This window comes from Primulina huaijiensis, unplaced genomic scaffold, assembly GCF_012295235.1.
Source record: "Primulina huaijiensis isolate GDHJ02 unplaced genomic scaffold, ASM1229523v2 scaffold9501_ERROPOS106556, whole genome shotgun sequence".
Taxonomy (NCBI): domain Eukaryota; kingdom Viridiplantae; phylum Streptophyta; class Magnoliopsida; order Lamiales; family Gesneriaceae; genus Primulina; species Primulina huaijiensis.
The window spans coordinates 47,092-73,409 of NW_027361567.1; the positions used below are offsets into that span (position 1 = coordinate 47,092).

The window sequence follows — 26,318 nt, forward strand, 5'->3', positions numbered from 1 at the left end:
GGTACGACACTTCAGATCAAAACGTAATTTTTGTTCATAAATTAAGCAAGAGTGCATTTTTATATAATTATTATTATGAGCTACAAGTACGATTGGTTTAATAAAAAATGCAAGTTGTAATACATTGACAATTGTTAGTAGGGGTGGGATTGTGTAGGGACTCGTCTCGTAACTATCATACCCAATCTCCGTCCCAATAAAAATTGGGAATTTCTTTTTTCTCCGATCCCGTACCCAACAAGTGTAGGAACCCGAATGTTCGGGATCCTTTGGGATCCCGTCGGGTAGAGATGTGATATCCCGAATTTTTTTTTTTTAAATCTCTCGAGATCTATAATTCAGTGGTAAAATACTCAAATATAGGAAAATCAATGATGCAACACAACAAAATATCAAGTACACTTGTGTTGATCAAGGTAACATATTTATTTCATCAATCAATAGCTGAAATGAATAGCTAAGGGATAATGACTTCAAAGTCATTACTGAATGGTTGCTTAAAAAATTATCTTGGCTACACTTATTGTTTGTTGCTCCATAGCTTCATGAATGGTTGCCCTGTCATGTTCCCTCGTACGTACTAGCAAATAGTTGCTAGTGGGAACATTGAGTACAATTATATTGTGAACAATAATATATTCAACAGAATGTTGCAATTAATGCACATGTATCTAATCAAACCTAAATGAATCAAATAAAAAGAAAGAAAGTTTGTTTCATAGTCATCTGTGGAAAAATCGGTTTAAATGGAGAAAATGACACTGAAATTGAAATTTCAGAATAGATATTAGATATTAAATTGAAACAAAGTGACAAAGAAGCTGGCATTCACATAGGAGCTTAAATAAATTCTTGGTTAATCAAAAGAAATCCAAAATAAAAAGTTCACATATCAAGCCAATGTCACATTAAATCACCACGTCAACCATTTATTTTTCTACCTTGGGGTCTTTGGAGTTTACACTTGAAGAAGATGCATTACTTTGTTGTGGGCACGAGCGTGCCTACAAAAACAACAAATATACTATAATCACAATATATAACAAGATTAAAATTTACAATTAAAAAACTAAAGTAAGATGAACCAACTAAGGGATAGCTAGAAATACAAGAATTACATAAAACTATAAATAGACACCAAGCACCAACTTATCCAACTCCAACTTACTGAGCCACATTCCTCTCCATGAATGTCAATGACTAAAATAAATAAATACACTTATGTTAAAAATAACTTATTTTGTAAAAGTCAATTATTTTTTGATGCAGAAAATAATGATAGACAAAGAATCAAAATACTCATAAAAATTACTAAACAAGTTAAATATTGACTTACTTGTGACAACCTCTTCACAATCATATTGCTAATGATACTTATAAAAGGACTCATAATTAGTTATAATATAATACCAAATCATATTCATGATTTATTTGTTTTTAAATTATTGTCTAAAAATTAGACTTATATTATTTAACATAAATATATCACTAAATTTTATTTTACGAATACTTAGTTGTTAATTGGGGTGTTACAATGTTAATTATAATTATATTAATAATTAAAAATAATATAAAATTTAATAATATTTTTTCGGGTCGGGTCGGGTCGGGAGGAGATTATATACCCTACCCTTCTCCCGTGATAAATCGGGACGCGAAAAATCCCGAACCTACGGGTCAGGAAATAATCGGGTCAGGAAATTTGCGGGAAGGGAATGGGATGGGAATCGGGTAAGGTCGGGAATTTCGGGTTTTTTGCCAGCCCTAATTGTTCGGACATCAAAATTTTTGTTTTCAATTTTTTACAAAATAAAAATTATCGTGGTAAATGTATTATTTTTTGAGTAAATTGGCCCCTAAACTAATAAGGTCCAACATCGGTTTAATAAGAGCACTCTCCCTCAAACTTGTTCCGTAGTGTGCTAATACAAAGTAACTCCCTTAGTTTCTGAAATACAAGCAGTTTGAGGGACTTGGTAAACATGTCGGCTACTTGAGTTCAATTCTGCAATAGATGAGATCAATTGTTTCATTCTTTGTGAGGACTCTTAAAAAATGATATTTCACATCAATATGCTTGCTTCTTCCATGTAAGACTAGATTCTTTGACAGTTTTACGGATGAACTATTATCACATTAAATTGCAATAGGATCATGATTCTTGAATTTAAGCTCTTCAAGAATTTTTTTCAACCAAATATCTTTACATGCACATGAAGTTGCTGCAATAAATTCATCTTTAGTGGTTTATAAAGTAACGATTGATTGATTATTCGAAGTTCATGGAACACCAACTGAATCTAAAAAAGAAAAGAATATCTTGAAGTTTTTTTTTATCATCTTGATCTCCTGCATAATGACTATCACAAAAAGCCATCAAATCTGATTGTTCTCGTTTCTTATATTTGAGACCAAGTTCACATGTTCTTTGCAAGTATACAATCCTCTTGACAGCTAAAATATGCATTTATGTAGGATTCTCCATGTATCTGCTTATGAGACTAATAGAATAAATAAATAATATCCGACCTTGTTGCTGTCAAATACATAAATCTTCCAACAATTTGCTTGTAAAATGTGCTATCAATCTTATTTCCTTCAAAATATTTTGTTAGCTTCAAACCACACTCTACAGAAGTACTTACATAATTGCATTTTTCTATCTTAAATCAGCACAAAACTTTTTTAACATATTTATTTTGAGAAATAAAAAACTCATACGTACTCTTTTAACATATTTATTTTTAGAAATAAAAAATTTTAACATATTTATTTTTAGAAATAAAAAACTCATACGTATATTGAACTACTTCGATACCAAGAACATAATGGATCTTGCCAAGATCTGACATATCAAACTCAACCATCATAGACTCCTTAAAATTTTCAAACATGATACTATTATTATTCGTGAATGAGCATTTTTCCTTCATCTTCAAAATATGTATAAAGTAAATATTCGTATGGACATTTTTTAAAATATGCCTTCAAAAAAGCATGAGTTCGACTATACTATGTTCATGGAACTTGCTTTTACCCATACAAACTTTTCGATCAACCTCCTTGTTATATTAAGACTGGAAATGAGCATAAAATGTATAAATTGAAGAAAAGTTTGAATATTCGGAATTTGGAGATCTAGTTCGAAGATGTAAATGGTTGATAGGACAGAACAGTCAATTTCTAGAACATCTTCTTTACAGGCTCGGCTGTTTCATGCTGTTTCTATGTTTCCTTGAGTAATGAAAACTACATTTTCTTTTAAAATTAAAAGAAATTTATAAGATATAAACTTATAATTTGTTTTAAACCAGCACGTCCATATAGATTAGCAAAAGTTTTTGTTTACCTTAAAACTGATCATCAAGCGATTTACCTAAAAAAAAAAATTTTTTTTTAAATCGTGTTACTGAGATAAGGTTTCCACGTAACCACTGACAAAGTTGTAAAGCCCACCCCCACCCCCAAATAAAAAAAAGGTATCCCAAAATATCTAAACTACTTACTCTAAATGAAACGTGTGCACTCTCTAGAAGGCCCTAACCGCCATACCCTTATGGTAAAGAAGATATTTGTACCCAGAAGATCTTTATACATGCTGATTTATCTTATTTTGCTTATAGTTTGAAACATGAATTCCAATGAAAACATCTTCGACCGTTTACCAGATGATGTTGTTTTTTTAATTTTTAGCAAACTACAAGATGCAAAATCTCTTTGCTTATCCATGTATGTCTGCAGACGTTTTCAGTTCATAGTTCCTCGTGTTTCTGAAGTTTTCCTCCCCATACCTCGGAGAAGAGCTGTACTCAAGGACAATGGAGAGGAAATTGTTACCATTAAAAGAGGTTTCATGAATCCTGTCTTCCGAATCCTGACGAAACCCTTCCATTTCGTATCTCGGATCATCAAATTCAAGTCTAGGAATGCGGAAAATGATTGTGATTCTTGGTCATATTATGAACCTAATGATGTTTTGAAACCGTTCGAAGAAATTCGCGCGCTTCACCTCAGGCTACCGTGCCATGTTATTCAAAAACCATGTTCAGGAACAGGTAAGAGTAATTCAAAGACATTTCTGAGGTGGAAGGCAGATTTCGGGGACCAACTTCGCAGCTGCGTCATGCTTGGAGCCAAATCCTGGACTGAAAAGTGTAAAAACGAGGAGAATTTCCAACAAACAGTGCCCGGATCGGAGCACGAACAACGTGTGATTTCTGATGGTGAAATGAAGCTGAGGATTGTGTGGACGATTTCTTGTTTAATCGCGGCCTCCGCAAGGCATTATATGGTTCAAGAAACGGTGAAAAATAAGAAAATGATCGAAACTGTGGTGGTTTCGGATGAAAGTGATCAGGGTTGGCTTTGTATGAACAAAGAACAGATCGAGGAATTGAAGGTGAGTGGAGGAATGGGGATGGAGTGCAGAAGTAGATTGCCAGCGTTGAGGATGAAGATGTGGTATTCGGAGAAGATGGAGCTACCGGGTTGTGGGAAGGTAATGGATGGGGCGACGCTGGTGGTCATATGGTCCGCAGGCAACGGGGAGGCGGAGGGTAGGAGCACCGTAGACTTGGTGCGGGCGGCATTTGGTGGAGAGGGGGAGGAGAAGGTGGTGGGGGACTTTGCTAGGAAATTGGTTGGGGGAAAGAAATGTTATGTATTGGAAATGAATTCGTTTTAAGTTATTTTCTATATATGAATCCATTTTGAGTTCGCCAATGTAATAAGTTTTGTTTCCGATCTTATTGTTTGCTTTGAAGTATTCTGTTTATGTGTTTCTAAAAGTGAAGAGACTGCAGGCCTAAGTTAAAATCCATATTGACAAAGTGAAAAGCTAGACGGGAAAAAGAGATTTCTGAAAATAATTTGTGAGGAAGTTTTATTCGAGGGGCTACTCGATTTTCCTGATTCACCAGCATAGAAGATGAGCAATCACATTGACTTAAAGAAATGTATGTGCGCCTTACCTGTTTTCTGCATTCGTGCTGTGCTCTTTGAAATGGAAGTAAAATTCAATATACGAAAATTCTTGACTATAAAATAATTCAAATTTCATATTTTGATAATAAGTATACCAAAAATACAGCTAAATAAGATAGCAAAGAGCCAAGGACGATGGTCTTTTTCTCAACAATTACCTAATATTTGCTCTTAGCTTACAATTAATAAATATTTATAACATTAGCTCTGATAGTTCGAAAACTATAATTATTAGTATATAGGTGATATTTCAAATCATCAAAACCCCAAAGGATAATTTGCTTAAGAGATATGCTACATGTTCTAGTGCACAAGCAGCATATGCATTTCAGCATTTGCAACAATGAACAGATAATTTGCACGAATTTTCAGATCTAGCAGCAATCAGGTAAAACCTCTCCTAGAAATTTGAAAAAGCAAACTCACCTCCTTCGTTCATCCCGCAACATAAAAGAATCAGAAACTTTACAGATGAATATCCAAAAGCTGGTATATGGTACGGACGTTTTCCGACCAAACATTAACCAGAAAGTAAATAAACACTGTACACACTCAAAAAATGTACCAAATCCAAGAGTATGCATCAATCAACTACACTGGATCAATTTTAACATTTGACCTATAAGCTTTCTAAAAAACGATTTTTTCCCCATAGTTCCTGCTGCTGAAACAGTAAAGAACATAGAAGACAGACTCAACAAAATTTGGAATAAAGATGCATAATCAAAAAGGAAAACAATAAATGAGCGCCAATGCACGTCAAGCCGGCACACTCCAACCGTCAATCGCGTAAAATTTCATATGCACTCCCGAGTTCAACACATTAACGATTCGAGTTTCAGCTAACACCGGGCAAAGTACACAATTCTGTACACCACCCGTCAAAATTTCTCAAAACTTCAACCACCAAAAAAAAAACGAACCAAAGAAAACACGAAGAAATCACAAACCTGTCAGCCATTATAGCAATGGTCTTGAACGCCTGGATGAGCGACCTATCCGGGTTCGATCCCCGGTTCTGCCACCGACTCACCGACGAAGACAAGTACTCCCCCGTCGATCCTTTGGGCTTGGAGATCACGGTGGACAACCCACCCTCCGCCAGTAACGGGTTTTTCGGCCCGCCCACCCGAACCGGGTCCTTCTCCCCGCTCTCATTAGCAAAAGTCCGCCATTCAGAAGTCTCGTCGATGGAATGCCCCTCCAACACCAGCCCACACTCGGAACACACCGTATCCCCCGCCGAGTGATCGAACACCACCTCCGTCGTTCTCTTGCAGTCCGGGCAGTACGTATCCGCCATAATCACACGCCTTAGTCTCTTGTTTGTTGCCAATTTCGTAAATTTTCGCTGTACATTTTCTGCATATAAAGAGAATATGGAAATTTTTATCCAATTTTTATATATAACACGTGGGGTTCAGTTGTCGCCTCACTTACCATTTCGGCCCCTAACAATAGTCCCTATTACTATTTAACCTCTCTAGTTTTAGGAATCACATTTTGACCCCAAACTTGTCATGTTTCCCATTGCTCACCGGGAAAGGTGAGGCATGCGGAATAAATGACAAAATATCACTTTTAATATGTTTTATATATTTAGGCTTTGGCAAGTAATTGTAGAAAGTATTGTATTTATGGCCTATGATTCAGTTATTATTTAACTATATCGAGTTTAACGTTTAACACATTATATTGGATACGATTTCTTTTCAAGTATTTATCAAGATCTTTTATAAATATCTATAAATTCAAATAGACTCATATAGGTCACGCTAGCAAAACTTTACGAAAATCTATAAATAGATAATTCTATTAAAATCATCAATGTACACTATTTTTTTTAGTAAAATGCTTTAGTAATTTAGGATTTTTATCGAGCAACTATCATAGTGTTTTTCTCGGATAGCCCGAAGCCACTCATTTTATTTGGACTCATTCGAGTATTAGAAATTTATACGACAATGATCACATCATATATAGTTTTGCATAGAATTCAGTTAATAGTTAAGAATATACCTACCATGTATATATATATCTACTTCTACTTATATTAAAGCACGATGTTGATTGAAACGGCCAGTTTCAGTATGGTAGCAGGTCATCACTTAACACTTGTAATTCACTTTGCAAAATAGATGACCACTTGTTACATGTTTTGCAATCCACCGCCAAAAAAAGGGGAAAGCAACCTATGGAACCGGTTTACAAAACACATGTCTTATCTCCTCTATCTTTCTTCCCTTTTGTTCGTTTCTGCCATCTTCCTTTCTTGTTCATGGTTTTTTGAGCTTCATCTCTTCCTAGCGGTGCTCTCTCCTCTTGGATTGGAAAGCTTCTACTAGGTTAGTGTTCTTCCCTTGGTTTTGTTTGGGATTTTTGTTTTCCCTGGTGTTCTTCGCCTTTGTTGTCCTAATTCATTGAATGGGTTATTTAAACGGTGTCCTTTGGGAAGATTTAGCAGATATCAGAAGGAAGCTTTAAAAAGATAAAAATTATGGGGAGATTGTAGATATCAGACATCCAAGGAAGGATAAAAGCAGCATAGCTCTCAAGACTGGCGAAGACGAAAGCTCTCAGGCAACCACTGCGAATGTTTTGAGAAACAAGCCTTTCCATTTATCATCATAGATCCCCGATTGAAAATTGAAAACAAAATAAAAAGCTCGAAACTAAAATAAATAAAAGAAATTCAAGACCCTATTTATAGAGGTTCTGATGTCGAAATTAGGTTTAGGGTTCGCACGATCTGACGGTGGGGAATTTTGGCTCGGATGTCATAAATCAAGGGTAGGTTTTTTTTGGTTATTTTAAATAAAATTTACCAAAATAACATTCTTTGTCATAAAGTAGAGACCCCAACGTGTTTAATTTAAAGGAGCATCTTGAGTTTTTTAAATAAAATTTTAATTGCTTTAATATATATTTTGGCATATATGATTGGTTTTCATAACTTTAAATTGGCTTATTCAATTTAATTTCTATTTATAAAATATCGAACAGACCGAATAAAACAAAGTTTCTAAATACTAATATTTATTTAATTTTTTGAAAATAAAATTATAATGCTTTTAACTATTTATGAAAATTAAATTGAATCTTTTGAATAATCCGAAAATATTGAATATTATTTAAAACTCTCTTTGTTATATTTTTACCAATCTTTTATAAAAGTATTCAAAAGGAAACCAAATAAAACATTTTTTCTTAAAAACCCAAATTTTGAATTAAATCGATATATTGGTTTTAAAAAAAATTGTCCACGACTCCATCCCTAATTTTGGTAATATTATTATTTATTATTACTATTAATTTCAAAAAAAATTTAGATTTAAAAATGTTTACATTATTTCTATTATTATTATTGACAATTTATTTTATATTATGCATCATTACTCTCAATATCCATAAAAAAAATTATTTGGGTTTTATAAGAAAACTCATGAGCTATTTTACTTTCTTTTATATTTTGAAAATAAAATTATTTTATTCCTATTAATATAACATTAGCATTAATGTTATATTTCATGGTATTATATTTGTTGTCGTCAACATCGCTGTGGTAAATAAAATTTAATTCGAAAATAGTAAAAGTATTATACCTAATTTAATTTCTTTTATTAGTCTCTCGTTATATTCATCTATTTCAGAAACCCAAGGTTAAAAACTTCTTAAATACGTCGATTGAATTCTAAAAAACAAATGTTATGCCTACTGAAATCCTATCGACATTAATAATTAACAAGTTTTCATTTTCTTTGATTACACTAAGATTCTAAGTGCTCTTACTGATTGTTTAATAGTACATATTACAACTATTATTTACGTTAAAGTTACAAATTTTTAGCGTAAAAAATATCGTTAGGTATGACACCCTTACGAACACCACATTTATTTAAATATGAATATTCTATTTTCGAATTAAAAATAACTTATCTATAATTTTGATCCCTCATTATATTTTAAGATGATCAAATACTTTGTATTCAATTTGAGACATGTTATTAACTTCTTCAACTTGAACACCAATTCAATATTTTTCATAATTATTATCACTTTCGTAAACTCCATATTTTTAACTTTGTTGAGCACATGGCCAATTTGAAATACTAATCATATGATCACGGATATAAAAAAAAATAAAAAATTTCTATACTCATAATACTTACATCTTTTTAAATTACATTTTTATATAACACATACACAGATATAAACGTCTCATTAGTTACTTTTAAAAAAACATATAAATACTCACACGCTAGACAACAAACCTGGGTATGACACCTCAAGAATTGAGATGCCCTACCTAGTGATAATATAATGTCTCATATTAAGAATTTAAGGTTAATTAATGTCATTATTTTTTACATGGAAGTCTACCCAATTATAAAGAAGAATAACTTACTTATCGAATAATGAGATGGAGTGGGTCTCATGTGAGACCGTCTCACGGATCTTAATCTGTGAAACGGGTCAGCCCTACTCATATTCACAATAAAAAGTATTACTCTTAGCATAAAAAGTAATACTTTTTCATGGATAACCCAAATAAGAGATCCGTCTCACAAATACGACCCGTGAGACCGTCTCACACAAGTTTTTGTCAATGAGATGAGAAGAACAATATTTCAATACATGCGTGCATTGGAGTTGAAAATAATTAAAATGGAAAAAATACGGAATTTTGACTGATAAATCGACTTAATAGGGGAAATAAGGACAAATTTAGTAATTTTGAACAACTTTGATTTTTCAGTACGTACCCTAGCTAGCTATTTCCAGTAGCATAAATTTTGAGGTGATTGGATATTTTCTAATCAAATGATTTGAATAATGCCAGGTCGCTATATATCTAATTATAAGTAATGTGACACATTCTTTTTTAGAGAACTTGAGAATCTTTTCGATCAGGAATTGAATTTATTTAATTCAATAACTGAATATAAAGAATTTGAAAGCGTGCATGTTCGCACAGATTAATTCAGTTCAGTTTTTAAAAAATAAATTGAAAATTTCTTAATCTAGAAAATAGACTTTTTGTAGACGAGGGTTTTACTTCTATGGAGAATGTTAATATCATTCAAAATTAGATAATATTTAATTTTTGCTGGTCACCGGTACTTAAAAAAGAACCATTGCCCATAACTTTGGCAGCTGCAAACTATTTAGTTCTGACCCCATGCATTAAATTTTTCATTGCCCTGAATCACCAGCTCCATTCCTTCCCTTTGGGTTCAAAAACAAATTACCCAAGAATTTCTCACCCCGTAAGACCCCCACATTAGGCACTTACACTCTGAATCATGGTGGGTTCCGCACTGTAGGAACACAAAAGCAACAAGTTTCAGTGCCCATCAAGGGTAAGACTACTGCATGTACGTGTTGTCAAGTGTGAATCTAGGTGGTTTTTTGCGTCTTTGGTGATGGAAATAGAGGCGGCGGCGGATTTGGAGATGGGTATGCCGTGGAACGAGGGCGAGGCGTACTTGGTTTGGGAGGATTTGACGGTGGTGTTGCCGAATTTTGGCCAGGGTCCGACGAAGAAGTTACTTCATGGGCTGACCGGGTTTGCTGAACCGGGTCGGATCATGGCCATTATGGGCCCTTCTGGCTCTGGAAAATCCACTCTTCTTGATGCATTAGCTGGTATATATTTAGTCCTAGCTCTTCTTTAAAATTAATTAATGGTAGGTTACAGCTTAGTCAAACCAACTTAAATATATGTAGTTAGATCTATTTGTGGCAAAGTGAAGTAAGGTTCTAGTCTTACCCGAACCCATAATTTTTCGATTTTAGATTCAACCCATTCTGATGAAAATAAGAAAATCACTAAAATCTCGGCCCCTTTGAATTATTACTGGAAAAATCTGCAGTGTGCATTAAGTGAAAGATAATACAGCAATTAATGAGTTTGGAGCAGAGTTGTTGGAGTATTGAATGAAAGTATATACAAATAAGGTTCAGCATCATTTTGCATGCAGGCTGCTGCTTCTTGAATTATCACTAATATAATTCCACTGTCTGCATGGGCTATGACTATATATTTACATGGCGAATCTTCCTTTAATTAAAAGAGATCCACTCCTTTTTTACATCATTGCTCAAGTTTTAGTAATTTCTTTTAAATTACTACTTGAAGGGGGGTACTTTATTTTTTATTTTGAGAAAAATTAATTGGTTGACTGACTTTTTCATATTTAGTTACATGGAAAACTTAGTTGGCGGTGTGTATACTTGTGTTTAAATTACTGTGAGGATTAGAAACTAAATCAATGTCGAAGTAAGAAATTATTAGAGACAGAAGGCTAGCTTGTTAGTGTGTATGATATAATCGAATTATGTAAAAAAAAAAAAAAAAAAAAAAAAAAAAAAAAAAAAAAGGAGTAATTAATCATCCCCCAAGAACAGGGTACGAATTTCTTTCTATTACTAACAAGTTAAGCGGAAAACAAAAACATGGTCATTTCAGAATTGTAAATAGAAAATCAACAGAACAATATATAGTACATTATAATAACCTATTTATTTGCACCAAAATGTTAAGGTTTTTTGTTATAATTGATATCAGCTCCCTAAAATTAGAGGAGAGACTGGAAAGGGTGTGCTGCAGACGCTTTTCAAAATGTCGTACCTTGCAAGTGGGTAATTATAGATGCTAGAACCAAAGGTAATAATCCTAGTATTATTTGACTGTTAAATGAGATCGATGATCACTATCATTAACTTCTAGTTTGGTGCTATTACACTTTACATCCCCTCTTGACTGTAAGGAGAAGATTTGAATTTTGGCCACGGCAATTGGGTTTTGGGCTCTAAAAAAATAATAGGTTTCATGCGAATTTACTTAGTTTATTGTTAAATGCATTATAATTTCAACACCCAAAGAAAACTTAATAAAAATCATTCGACTACTTTCTTTGGTTGAATAAATATATGTTAATAATTTTAGCAATCCATTTAACATAATAATTTGTCATAAACTAGTAGTCTTAATTTTATCATCTGAGCATGACAGGAGCAGTTGAAATGGTATGTATATATGACTGTTTCGTTTTCTATCCCTTGTTTCATGATTCACTAATTCATACTTTGCCACAGGTAGGTTATCAAGAAACATTTTCATGACAGGAAACATTCTTCTTAATGGCAAGAAACAGAGGCTCGATTATGGTGGTGTTGTAAGTATCCTTACTGCACATAATTCTTGAATTGCAAATGTGTTTTTCTAATACAATTATTGTGTTTCAACTGATTCAGGCATATGTTACTCAAGAAGATGTGTTGTTAGGGACACTTACTGTACGAGAAACTATATCTTTCTCGGCCAACTTGAGGCTTCCGAACATGTCTTCTAAAGAAGAAGTAAAACAAATTGTAGAGGCAACTATAGTGGAAATGGGACTTCAAGATTGCGCTGATCGGCAGATAGGAAACTGGCAGTTAAGAGGCATAAGTGGTGGAGAAAAGAAAAGACTCAGTATCGCCCTCGAAATTCTCATACGACCCCGTTTGCTGTTTCTTGATGAACCAACCAGTGGCCTTGACAGTGCATCAGCATTTTTTGTCATTGAATCTATCAAGAATCTTGCTCGAGATGGAAGAACCGTTATCTCCTCTGTCCATCAGCCTAGTAGTGAGGTTTTTGCTCTGTTTGATGATCTTTTTTTACTATCCGGGGGTGAAACTGTTTACTTCGGAGAGGCAAAGGTGGCGGTGAAGGTATTTTGTGGCGAAGCTTCCCGTTTTTCCGTGAACCTTTGCTTGTTTTCTTAGAATCTTTATTTTGCTTTTTCAGTTCTTTGCTGAAGCAGGGTTTCAGTGCCCAAGCAGGAGGAATCCTTCGGATCATTTCTTGCGCTGTATTAACTCAGATTTTGACGTCGTGACAGCCACTCTGAAAGGGTCACAAAGACTACTCCAGGTATGAATTCTGAAACAAATTTACTCACTGTCTTTACTGCAATTAGTTTCATTCTTTCGTCAGTTGGATTTTATGATGAATATATGCTAAAGATTCTCTTTATTGCATGCACCTAGTTTCATTCTTACGTCAATTTGATTTTTTGATGAATCTATATTGCTAAAGAAAATCACGTTCTAGCTCGGTAATGACAGGAAACACACAAATCATCAGACCCTTTTATGAATTTGGGAACGGCAGCTATTAAATCAGCGCTCGTTGAAAAATACAAGCACTCAGATTATCCAAGAAAAGCAAGATCAAGAATACGGGAACTATCTGCCATAGTAAGTAACTCATAATCAAGTGATCTTCCGTTACACTAAATTTAGTTCCTCGTGGCTCTTGCTTTGATGGTATTACGTGCTTTGCAATCTTGGTAGTGAACAATTTGTCTCCTGTTAGTATACTAGAAACATCGAGGTTGCATTTGGATGGATCAATTTGAAATCTATTGTTTTCAATTATTTTTTTAATTGTTAATAATGAAACAATAAATGAAATCTTAAATCAATACCTTGCTTATTTGCAGATTTAAACTGCATCCATTATCAGGTGAACTTGAAATCAATAATAGCTAATATGAAATATTATATAAATATGAAGTTGTAGATTTAAAGTCTATGATTTTTTTCCTCAAAAATACTATTTGAAATCTATAAATCCATTTAAACAAACTCAATCTTAGAGTAAATTTTGTTTTTGTGCAATTTTGATATGGTTAGATTAATAAAAAGATCTTGAATTGCAGCAAGGACTTGTTATTGAAACAATAAAAGGAAGCCAAGCAAGTTGGTGGAAACAGCTTCATACTTTAACGCACAGATCATTCTTGAATATGCATAGAGACATTGGCTATTACTGGTCACGAATAGTAATATACACCACGGTTGCTTTATGTGTTGGAACTCTATTCTATGACGTCGGCACTAGTTATACAGCGATCTTGGCTCGGGGAGCTTGTGGCGGATTTATCACCGGATTCATGACTTTCATGTCCATCGGAGGCTTTCCATCCTTTATCGAAGAAATGAAGGTCAAACACGAAAAAGAAAGAGAGACGACTTTCACTGAACTTAGAGAGAAAATTAAAGAGACATTAACTACTTTTCTTAATTTTCTTGGTAAACAGGTCTTTTATCGGGAAAGGCTTAATGGTTATTACGGCGTTGCTGTGTTCATACTGTCGAACTTCCTCTCCTCCTTTCCATTTTTGTTTGCAGTAGCCATCGTTACTGGGACAATAACATTCTATATGGTGAAATTCCGGCCCGAGTTTTCTCATTATGTCTTCTTCTGCCTCAACATTTTTGGATGCATTGCTATGGTAGAGAGTGTCATGATGATCGTAGCTTCACTAGTTCCCAACTTCTTAATGGGGATCATAGCTGGTGCCGGAGTTCTTGTAAGTGTAAACGTATATATACAACAACCCTATTTAATCCTCTACATATATGTCCTTACCATCACTATGTATTTGCAGGGGATTATGATGATGACTGCTGGATTCTTCCGTTTGCTATCGGATCTTCCAAAACCCGTTTGGCGGTATCCCATTTCATACATCGGCTATGGCGCATGGTCACTGCAGGTTCGTTTTATAATAAAATTTTAAAATACTATCTACAAGTTCAAGTTAAGAAAAACCCCAAAATTCGGTTAGCATGCAAGAAATGCACCAAAAAAGTTAATTTTTATTAACATGCTGTTGTTTCAACGTACGATGGAGACAGGGAGCTTACAAAAACGACATGCTTGGTCTTGTATTCGATCCTCTAGTATCTGGAAATCCAAAACTAAAAGGAGAGGATGTTGTTCGGAATCTATTCAAAATACCATTAGATCACTCGAAATGGTGGGATTTGTTAGCAGTATATGGACTTATAGTAGGTTACAGGCTTCTCTTCTTCGTTATTCTCAAGTTGAAGGAGCGATTATCGCCCTACTTTCAGTCGCTTTACACGAAAAGAGCATTGCATCGTTTCAAGAACCGGCCCTCGTTTAAGAGAAAGCCATCATTCCCTTCGAAGAGGTACCAGAACCTGCATCCGTTGGCTTCCCAAGAGGGCCTCAACTCACCTATTCCTTAGTTCTTTCGTCAAACATTTGCAGTAAATCAAAGTGCCTTTCACTTGAAAACTTTTACTGTTGTCTTGCATAAAACTATTGAAATTTGTCTTCAGTGTTACTGCAATAATTGTTATGAACAATATAATTTTGTTGCTTCAAATTTTATTTAACTATATGAGTAATATATTACACTTGAGATTCATGGTATATTTGTGTTGAATTCATGTCTCATGTATACTGCTGTGCAAAAGAAAGAGAATAATAATCTTTATCTATATCTATATAAATGTAGATAATGAAAAAAGTTTTTGTATTGTGATTTTACGACATTGTTCAAAAATTATATATTGTTTGTAATAAGTGCATGGGCATTGGTGGAAAAGTATATAAAATTTAGGAGCAAATTTGAGATATTGAAATTTGTAGAATTCAATGTATTGTTTATTTATTAAATTGATGTATTTATTTTTTTGAATTCATTAAACACATGAGGAATATAACAGTGTTTTTATTTTTTTTTAATAAAAATTGCAATATAAGAAATTTTGAAAATAATGTTACGTAAAAATTGAATAGATATTTGATAATAAAAATACATTAGAGAAACAATATTTTTTTGATACATAATTCTTAGAAAAATATTAAAAGAATAGATTTTTGAATAAAAATATATTTCATTAAAAATATTTAAAAGACATTTAAAAAATATATATTTATCTATTATACTTATAAAAGCGTACAAAGAATGACAAAGTTTTTCATTATACATTTTCTACTATCTCATTAAATTGTGTATTATTAGAGTAATTGCACGAAAATTTTCTACATAATTTTCAATAAATCTAATAACAATTATACATTAAAACTGAATATTTTTTTAATAATAAAAATATTTTTTTTATCTATGTCTATATTCAAGTGTGGATCATGGGCATCTTTATACTACTTTTAAATGTTTTATCATTTTAATTTTCTCTCTATATGTTATTTTATTATTTTAATACAATTTTGTAATTATATTTTTAGTTCAGTTTTTATTTAAGTAAAAAATTATAGTATCATAAGAAGATATATAAAAAAATTTATATATGCAATAGTAGAATAAGATGATAAGTATATAATAATATAATAATATGAAATTTAATACTAATATATTTTATGATTTTTAACTAAGAATTGAAAGTAAATAGTTTAATAAATTATTTAGAAGAATTTATATCAATAATTATTAATGTTAATATATTAATAATATTGTAAAATATGAATCTCTTATAAGAATAAGAAGAATTTAGCTATAAAAAAAATTAAAGATTTTAGTAGTACTTTTTTAAAAAAATTATATCTCAGACAAATTATAAATTCAATAAAAAAATTGACAGTATTTGAAACATCTACTAATAATATTTAAGATGTAGTAATTAAGGATCTAAAGATAAACCCGATCATGGTTTTCAATAACAGTGAAACCAAAATCAAAACTGAAATCTTTTATTGGCTTCAGTTCCAAAATCAGTTCTCATAATATATAAATCTAAGGCATAACTGTTAAACAATTATTTTCACTGTCTCACATATTTTATGTCTATTTTATTTGATATTTAAAAATGGATCATAGTATTAATTTTTAAAAAAATTATATATCAGACAAATTTATAAATTCAATATACAAAATTTGATAGTATGTGATCTTTTGATTTATAATTTTTAATTTCTATATATGTTTTTTAATTATTTATGAAATTTTAAGAAAATAATAAAATTCACAGTCAAAAAGTAACATTGAATATAATTTGACTATGATACAATTATAAAACTTAAAAAACAAATGATTTAAATTGTTCAACATTACGAATTATTTGATATTAAAATATATATCATAGAAAACAAATAATTTGAAATGTCCAATTTACATACATATATAAGCATTAAGCACATATAAATGCACAATAAATATATAAAACAATTATTCGTATGTGAAGGCTTTATGGAAAAATATAAACTATATAATTTTTAAAAATTATTCATTAACTAATGCATATGAAAATTACTTGATTGTAAAAAAAAATCATATATTCACATCTAATTTTTTTAAGTAAGATAATAAATATCCATATGAAAATTTTATAATGTAAAACATATATATTTTTTATTTTGTAAAAATTAAAAAAAATGAAAATCTAAAGAAAAAAATAATTATAACAAATGCATATGTTATATGCATGATTATTTTATTAAATTGTATATGCATTTGCTTGTCAAAATCAATCATGAATCAAAATCTTAAATATGTAATGCATGAAAAAGAGATATTAATGAGCAATTAAAAGTCACGTAAGTTTATTTTCTATTGTAAAATAAATAAATATATATATATATATATATGAAATAATCGTTTTAATAAATTGTTGAGAATTTATTATTATCCAAAGTTTTGGTGATTGACAAAATCAAGATAGCACTTCACTATTTCAAGAAACAGCTGCATATCTTCTGTGTAACAGGTATCAGTTCAACCGTATTACTTACCAACCGGACTGCTTCTTAACCGACTAAAGCAAAAAGAGTCTAACCTTTTGAATAAAGGATTTACTTAAGAAGCCTGACCACTTGACCTTCAGACCGCTGATAAGTCGACCGCTGATAAGTCAACCGCTGAAAAGAAGACTCTCAATCGGCTGATTCGAAGACATCATTAAAGAGGGTTATTTATTGCCTACTTAATGAAAAACATTCTTTGACCGGTTCAGGACGTTCAATAGTTTGCACTGCCTCTACATTAACTTGTTCTTGCATCAGTCCCAAGAATGATCTGTGTTAGACTTATTTTAATTGTAGTGATGAGAGTCAAAACCAGTAGGTGATGATGGTAAAAGCAGAGGAAAATATAAATAGCAGAAGCACTCGTATCGCTAAAACAGAAGCAGTACTTATCGAGTATTTCTTAATTAAACTTAACGGTTTGCAAAAGCAGAAGCAGAACGTAGCCTAAGCAGAAGCAAAACTTAACGTCTTTCGTTTGATAGTTACAAGTATTAATGTTATTGTTACCTTACATAGTACTAGTATTAATTACACCATTTAATGTTGTACGAAGTCATGTAACACGCCTTACTAGTTTTGGTATAAAACAAAGACTGATTATTCTGAAGCTTTCTGCATAACCCTTTTTCGGTGATAAAGCCGATTCACTCATAGTCAATTAAAGAAGCCGTTTTGTTTATAGACATTGGATTCAATGTTTCTATATATTAAATGATCAATCTAATATAGAAAACAACGATCATTATTAACAAGGAACACATTCTCTGTCTATCATTTCAACGATGTTTTGAGCAATCAAGAACTACTCTTTATCTTCAAGCTCAATATACAGAAAAACAGCACACTCTTTATAGCAGATATCTGATCTTCTGAGATCGTCTTGTGCTGCTGTTTCTTTATCTCTTCACAAGATATTCACCTTATTACATCTTATTGAGAAGAGTTTGTAATATGGAAAATAGTCTTTTCCAGAACATTGTTGTATTCATTATATTGTGTTGTGAAACTAAGAGTTTCAGTAGACGAAGTGTATGTCCTACTGAAGTAGGTTTGTACAAGAGTTGTACTGTAAAAATCAAAGTCTTTTAATGATACCTTCTGAAAACAGAAGAAGGGGAGACGTAGAAAATGTCATCTTCGAACTTCCAGAAACAACTACTATCTACTGCCTACTGTTTTATTGTTTGCACCTCAAACCATCAGATCATTTCCACAAAAATTATTGTGATCTGCTGGAAATATATTCGAACAAGATAAGCTATAATCTCTAACAGAATTCTAGCACCTTTGCAAAAACGTCGAAGAAAGGAACGAGTTTATTCAACCCCTCTAAACTCTAAATCGATCCCCAACAATATATATATTGCATGAATGTTGTTGCATTTATTATTTATATGCATATCAGTATATGTATTCTATGGAAATGAGTAAATGAATGGTGATTAGTGACGTACATGACACTCAAGAATCTGTCAAAAAATATTTAACTCAGACTTATCGAATAAGATTATAGTAGAATAATAAATTGTTTGTCCAATTATTAGTTCTAGATGTTATTTTAATGAAATAATTTTATCATTTTTTCCTTCTAATTTCAGCGTTAGCTTATTCTCAACTCACTATTTTACACATGCCATAATGAGGTATTTCTTGGAAAGTCTGAGTTGATTTGTGTATTTTCGGAATTGTCTTTCCATTTATTAATTGTGTATTGGTTTTTTCTAGCTCTAATATTGCATTGTGTATTGTTTTTAACTATTATATTATATTATATATTATAGTAAATTTTACTTTATTCTATTTAGTTGTTGCATTCAATATTTCAATCACTACATTATATAAGTTTTGCAAATAAATTTAAAAAAAAAACAAATTCCAAACATTTGTATACATGATTATATACTTTTTAGTTTAGTTTTTATTTTCTTTATTTATTAATTAATTGATTTTAAATATTCTTCATGAATTAATAATGAATTTTAATTATTAATTCAAGAATATATAATTATAAATATAAATATAGTCTAAATCTATACAAATGTATATAATAATATATTTATAAGTATAAATATAAATCTAATCTAAATCTATATAAATATATAATAATCTATTTATTTTTATTACCTATATATATTAATGAACCGTGTTGAGTGCAATAATTGTCCTTGTTTGGTAGAGCAATCGAACGTGGTGCTTGAGTTGTTGTGCGGTTTAAAAGATTTGAGTTGCACTATTACAACCAGCTATAACTTTTGGTAAAGAAACAAGCGCTCGGTCCTACAATTGATATCAGAGCCAAGGTCACGAGTTCCATTTTCATTTATTGCAAGGAGTGCAATTATTGGGATGGAGATTGTTGTGTGCAAAAATTGTCCTTGCTTGGTAGAGCGATCGAATCATAGTGCTTGAGCTGCTGTACGGTTTAAAAAATTTGAGTTGCACTATTACCACCAGCTATAGCTTTTAGTAAAGCGGCAAGCGCTCGTCCTACAAATGGTAATTAATTTAATAATATATATAAATAAAGAGTCAATGTTTGAAAAATGTGCATTGTCTTTTTCATGTCATTTTCTTCATTAAATTAAATAATAAAATAATATTATTTTGTTTAGTTTAATTTGTATTGTTTTTATTAATTAATTAATGGATTTTAGTTATTAATTCAAAAATATATAATTATAAATATAAATCTATATAAATACATGAATGTTGTTGCATTTATTATTTATATGCATATCAGTATATTTATTATATGGAGTTGAGTAAATTAATGGTGATTAGTGAGGTGAATGACACTCAAGAATCAGTCAAACAATATTTAATTCAGGTCTATCAAAGAATATAGAATACTAAGATTCTAATATTGTATTGTGTATTGTTTTCTAGCTAATATATTATATTATATATTATAGTAAATTTCAATTTATTATATTTAGTTATTGCATTCAATAGTTTAATCACTTCGTCATATAAGTTTTGCAAATAAATTTAAGAAAAATACATTCCAAACAATTGTATACATATTATCTTTTTATTTTAGTTTAGTTTGTATTTTATTTATCAATTAATTAATGGATTTTAATTATTCTTCATTAATTAATAATTAATTTTAATTATTAATTCAATAATATATAATCATAAATATAAATCTAATCTAAATTTATACATATAAATATAATAATATATTTATTTTTCATGTTATTCTCTTCATTAAAATAAATAATAAAATAATATACTTTTGTTTGTTTATTCTTTATTAATTAATTAATTAATTAATGTGTTTTAATATTTTTTCATTAATTAATTAATTTTAATTATTAATTCAAGAATATATAATTATAAATAAAAATATAAATATAAATCTAATCTAAATCTATATAAATATATATAAATATAAATCACATGAATGTTGTTGCATTTATTATTTATTTGTATATCAGTATATGTATTCTATGGAGTTGAGTAAATGAATGGTGATTATTGAGGTGCATAACACTCAAGAGTCAATCAAATAATATTTAATTCAGGCATATCGAATAAGAATATAATTGAATAATAAATTGTCTGCCCAATTATTAGCTTTGGATGTTATTTGAATGAAATATGTTTTTCATTTTTTCTTTCTAATTTCAGCTTATAGTTAGCTTGTTCTCACTTAACTATTTTACACATGTACCCTAATGAGATATCTATATATATAAAAGTAGAGTTGTTTGCTATATTTAGTAAGTTCTCACCAAAATTTTTACTAAATAAGAAAATAAAAAAATTATTTCATAATATATTTAATAATATTACAATTTTCAATTGAAAATAACAATTTTTCGAAGTTTTCATGCCTGTTGGATAACACAATTTGAAATATTTGATAATTAACAAAGAATTAATTAAAGTATGAAAATTAATAAAATTGTCGTAAAACATATTAAATTCTGTTTCAAATTTCAGTTTTAAAAATGAATTTCTTGAAAATATAAATTTCATTTTTAATTTCAAATTTAGATCTAAATAGCTTGAAAGATAAATAGCATTCAAATATTTGACATTGGTTCCATCTCACGATTTAATATCTTGATTCCATCACACGATTCATATCAACGAGGTTATCCAGAATATAATTTGAATTCGAAAATATAAATAAGTACGATACTCTTTCAAAAACAATTTAGTTTTTAATCTATTTCATCCCTCACTTTAGACAAAATAAAAATAGCTCATCTGTTTAATGTCAACCGAGAGGTTGACCTTCGTGTGTGTGTGTGTGTAAGGTGATTTTTTGCCTAAACTACTCCCACCAAAATGATAATTCTAAAAAAAAAATATCATTGATCTTGAAATAAGTGTGCTGCAATAAATGATTGAAAACATTTAATTTTATGTGATTTTTATTGATATTTTTGTAATAAAGAATTCTATATTTCCTTTTTTAAAAAATTCAAATGTGAATTGAAGAAATTTGAAAATATAAACTTCAATTATTACTTGAATTGATTACATCAATTACTTAATTAGTTTAAATTTGAATTTAATTCATTTTTATTTCAATTTAAATGTAATTTATGAATTATGTGTTTTTTTATGTTCTTTATTCAAATTGAAACTGAACTCAATTGAAAACATAAACTTTTTTTAAATCATTCAAAAATATATTTAGTGCTTAAACTCTGATTAATTCGTTACGATCTACAACATATGAAAACAACATAAATTCAAGTTTAAAATGTATTTTTCATTATCAAAATGTTATTATTATTTTTTTCATATATTTTATTTTTTGATTTAAGGGTATTATTTATATTTTCTTTGTTTTATATGGTTCACACGCACACACACATATATAAACAAAGTTTTTGCCATATCTCGAAATTTTTTCGTCAAAAATAATATGTTATATAAAAAAAATTATCATTATTAATGTATTCACATTCGCATTAATATTTGAAACAAACCAGAAATAAATAAGTAATTAAATATGAATTATTTTCAATTTATTTTTTAAAATTCAACATGTTCTTTGAAATTATAAACTACATTTAAGTATATATATTGATTATATCATTCTATTTAATTTCGATTATACTTTTAAGTTGTGTGTTACTTTTATAGAATTTATGTTTACTACTCTCTATCACACTAAATAAAATATTAAAGTTTTTATCTAATATTATGTTTTTCAACTTTATTAAAAAAGTGTCTGTAAATTGTTGTTATTATGTTATGTATTATAATAGAACTTTAAAATATGTATTTTAATAAAAATTTATATTTTTAACATGTCCAAAAATAATTAATTTTTTAATCAAAATTTATTTATATAATAAAAATTTTGAATTTTTAAAAAAATGTTTATTTATTCTTTAAAATTTTGATAAACAAAATAATATAAGATTTTTTAAATATTTTTCTACTCTTTTTATTTATAACAGTTATACTTAACCAAGATAATAAGTCAATTTAAGGACAAGATATTATTATCATCATTTGAGTGTTATTTCAATGACATTAATATTATGATATAATAATTTTGGATAATAATATTTAAAATTTAAATATATTCATTATATTATATTAATAATTTTAAATAATTATTATCGAAAACTAATACTTACAAATTTTAATGATTAATTACATAAAATAACACTTCGTGCATCGCACGGGTGAAATACTAGTTTCTTTAAAAGTGTGAGTTGATTTGTGTATTGTCGAAATTGTCTTTTCATCTTTTAATCGTGTATTGGTTTCTTAACTCTAATATTGCATTGTATAATGTTTTCTAACTAATATATTATATTATAGTAAATTTACTTTATTATATTTAATTATTGCATGCAATATTTTAATCACTACTTCGTATAAGTTTTTCAAATAAATTTAATAAAAATACATTCCAAACAATTGTTTGTATGATTATTTCCTGAAATAATTTAATCAATCTCTTTAAAAAATCAATTTAATAGCATATTGATGAAACAACATAACTACAATAATTGTGGATGGATTAGAGAAACCACAACAAATCAAGTTGATAAGAAAAGAAAGAATAAAATACAAAATCAAGACAAGAAAATAACGAATGCCAATGATACAAAGGAAATGACAAAGTAAGCACAACATGAATATTAGAAGACAAACACTAAAGAAATTACAAAACCACATAAAAAAACAAAACAAAAACGAAGTCCATCATGTTCTAAAAGAGAAACCATACAAATTCAAGATAATGAAAAATTTGCCGATTTCAGTAAAAGTATGAGGAAACTTAGACAAAATAATCACATAGAGATACCCAAAACTGAAAATTAAGCAACAAAAGATTTGATAATGTTTTTCTATATATTATAAATTTTCAATGGATCTTTCGATTTCACTCAATATAATGTTTTATGTCCATTTTCTCCTTAAAAATTATGTCATACAACATTTATTCATCATGTGCGCACATGTTACTTACTTGTCTGAGTAAAAGAAGGGAAAAACACCTATAAAAAAGTACAATAATAATCAGGGGAGAACGTAACCATATTAGATATTAATTGATGTCACAGAAGTACATATATCCAATCCTGGAGGCGCCCAAACATCACACGAGGATTCCTATTTTTGGATCAACCCCCGGGGGTAAAACTCTTGCCTTGGTCTTCATCGGCTCCTCCTCACAAAGTATCCGATGATCTCACAAAACTTCTCAGAAACACCGTTATCACGGCCCAACGGATCATACGTGGCATCATGGAGGCTTTCAGAGAAGATCATGAGAATCTTAGGTGGTTGGTAATGGGGGACGATGACTCGATATTTTTTGTCGATAATATAGTCGATGAATCATAGAAAGTATTATTATTTCGGGGGGCAGTCGGAGTTTGTTTTGTCGAATCATTGGTATTCTTTTAGCCAGGGATTTGGAGGTGCTGGATTTATTTTGAGTTATCCCTAGGCAAAAATGTTGGCTGAAGATATGGAGAATTGTTTGTTGAGATATAGGTATACTTTGAAATAGGAATGTAAATGAGCCGAGCCGAGCCGAACAGTATCAGGCTCGGGCTCGGCTCGTTAAAATATTTTCTCGGCTCCGGCTCGGCTCGGGCTCGGCTCGGGCTCGTTACGAGCCTTTGGTTTGAAGCTCGGGCTCGGCTCGTTCGGAAGTTATGAAGCTCGGGCGAGCTCAATGCTCGGCTCGTTTATCTTGTTTAATGAGCTGGCTCGGGTTCGACTCGTTAAACAAGCTCGTTTATCTTGTTTAATGAGCCTGGCTAGGGTTCGGCTCGTTAAACAAGCTCGTTTATCTTGTTTAATGAGCCTGNTAGCCAGGCTCATTAAACAAGATAAACGAGCCGAGCTCAATTTTGAGCTCACGAACCTATTATCGAACATGTTCACGGGCTAACGAGCCGAACATCATTACTCTCAAGCTCGGCTCAACAAAATTGTCGAGCCCAAAATAAGGCTCGGGCTCGGCTCGATAAGCTTAACGAACGAGCCCGAACGAGCTTTTTAACGAGCCGAGATCCGAAAAGATCGCGAACAGTTCGACTCATTTACATCCCTACTTTGAAACCTGCCGCTGATCTTACTACAATGTCTTGTATTGCGGAAATTGGAGTTAGCCTCACTCCCCTCAAAGGATTGCACCAGGTATATCTAAGTGGCACGACGACTCTAAAATATAGAGTATCAAGTATCAACTATAACAACGATGTAAATTCAGTTTTAAAAGAATTCTATTGTATTCAGATAATTTAAATTCAATTATATTTTTAACTATTATTAAATATATTATGGTACTTAAATTGCAGATTGCCATGCGTAGTGATGTATCAGGTTACCTATCCTCCCACCCACAGTATCCTTACTATCCCTGCACCATTTCGACTTTGTTGACCCACTCTTTCCCTCCATGAACCGATACGAATCCACACACCACCTCATGGCGGCGGCGGCGGCGGACCAGTCCCGAATGCTGCAGCAAACCATCTGCTACCACCGTGAAAACAGGTGGTCGTTATCCATTTCTTGGGGTTATTCTGCTCATATATATGAAAGAATCATGCCTCGGGGACTCTTACAGCTCCCCGTCTAAACCTTTAGGCCATGGGTAAGGAGCCCTCGGCCACCAAATTACATGTTTAACACGCGCAGGCCGTCAGATCATCCCTGTGAAAACCCCCATGTTTTCTTTTTACAAACCGTGGATAAGAAAACAGAGCATGATCCGGTTATAGCCGCGTTTACTCGAGCATGGCCTTGGGTTTTGGCTGCTTGTTCTGGGAACAATTCTGCCGAGTTCGTTTCCAAGATTCTTGTATTTACACCACCAATAAAGCGTTTTGAGGTATGACTTGCGTCAGTGTTTAGAATATTTTGGCTTATTTTTCATAACATTTTGAAAGTTCATCTGGGGTCTATAGTTTCAAGCTTGGGTAAGATTCTTCTATGATTCTAATGATATTGTTTATTGTTTTTTTTTCCAGATTGGTAGAAGTGAATGCTGTGACATCGTTCGAATACATGAGAACAAGGCAGAGGTTAAACATAGGGAGTGCATGAAAAATGAGATCATGACTTAATTTTTATTCTGGAAGTACCCAAATTTTTTGCATTATTATTGTGATCAAATATGGATTTACATTATTTATTCAATATATATGATATGAAATATTATAGCCTTCTTATAAGTAACATAGTAGTAAGAATCAGTAGCAGCATGAACATCAATACTTTATGCTTTTAATTACTTCTACTTTATGCTTAAACTGAGAGAGCTAAC

At 30.8% G+C, this 26,318-nt stretch overlaps 3 protein-coding genes and 1 non-coding gene across 6 annotated transcripts; 2 read left to right on the forward strand and 2 right to left on the reverse strand.

Annotated features, from left to right (window-relative positions):
* Nucleotides 1-943: 943 nt before the first annotated feature.
* LOC140970587 (transcription initiation factor IIB-2-like) lies at nucleotides 944-6,384 on the reverse strand. 2 transcript variants are annotated; one of them, XM_073432382.1, is made up of 2 exons: nucleotides 5,934-6,384; nucleotides 944-1,004 (listed from the first exon to the last, which is right to left on the reverse strand). In XM_073432382.1, exons 1-2 carry the CDS (start codon nucleotides 6,284-6,286, stop codon nucleotides 959-961), a joined length of 399 nt encoding a protein of 132 aa, XP_073288483.1. In that variant the 5' UTR covers nucleotides 6,287-6,384; the 3' UTR covers nucleotides 944-958. The 2 variants fall into 2 exon arrangements, with proteins under 2 accessions (XP_073288483.1, XP_073288484.1); XM_073432383.1 differs by lacking the exon at nucleotides 944-1,004 and adding an exon at nucleotides 5,264-5,850 and having other exon boundaries at nucleotides 5,934-6,382.
* Nucleotides 3,510-4,780, forward strand: LOC140970586 (F-box protein At1g30200-like). The gene has a single exon (XM_073432381.1). The coding sequence runs from the start codon at nucleotides 3,632-3,634 to the stop codon at nucleotides 4,682-4,684; it is 1,053 nt and encodes a 350-aa protein (XP_073288482.1). The 5' UTR covers nucleotides 3,510-3,631; the 3' UTR covers nucleotides 4,685-4,780.
* A 1,110-nt stretch (nucleotides 6,385-7,494) lies between the features above and the next one.
* Nucleotides 7,495-7,617, reverse strand: LOC140970590 (small nucleolar RNA SNORD14). The gene has a single exon (XR_012174154.1). It is a non-coding gene; the product is annotated as a small nucleolar RNA SNORD14 (small nucleolar RNA).
* A 2,551-nt stretch (nucleotides 7,618-10,168) lies between these two features.
* On the forward strand, nucleotides 10,169-15,183 carry LOC140970585 (ABC transporter G family member 15-like). 2 transcript variants are annotated; one of them, XM_073432379.1, is made up of 9 exons: nucleotides 10,169-10,629; nucleotides 12,082-12,161; nucleotides 12,241-12,702; nucleotides 12,779-12,904; nucleotides 13,099-13,230; nucleotides 13,695-13,979; nucleotides 14,076-14,348; nucleotides 14,427-14,534; nucleotides 14,677-15,183. In XM_073432379.1, exons 1-9 carry the CDS (start codon nucleotides 10,407-10,409, stop codon nucleotides 15,031-15,033), a joined length of 2,046 nt encoding a protein of 681 aa, XP_073288480.1. In that variant the 5' UTR covers nucleotides 10,169-10,406; the 3' UTR covers nucleotides 15,034-15,183. The 2 variants fall into 2 exon arrangements, with proteins under 2 accessions (XP_073288480.1, XP_073288481.1); XM_073432380.1 differs by lacking the exon at nucleotides 10,169-10,629 and adding an exon at nucleotides 10,721-11,088.
* Nucleotides 15,184-26,318: the final 11,135 nt, after the last annotated feature.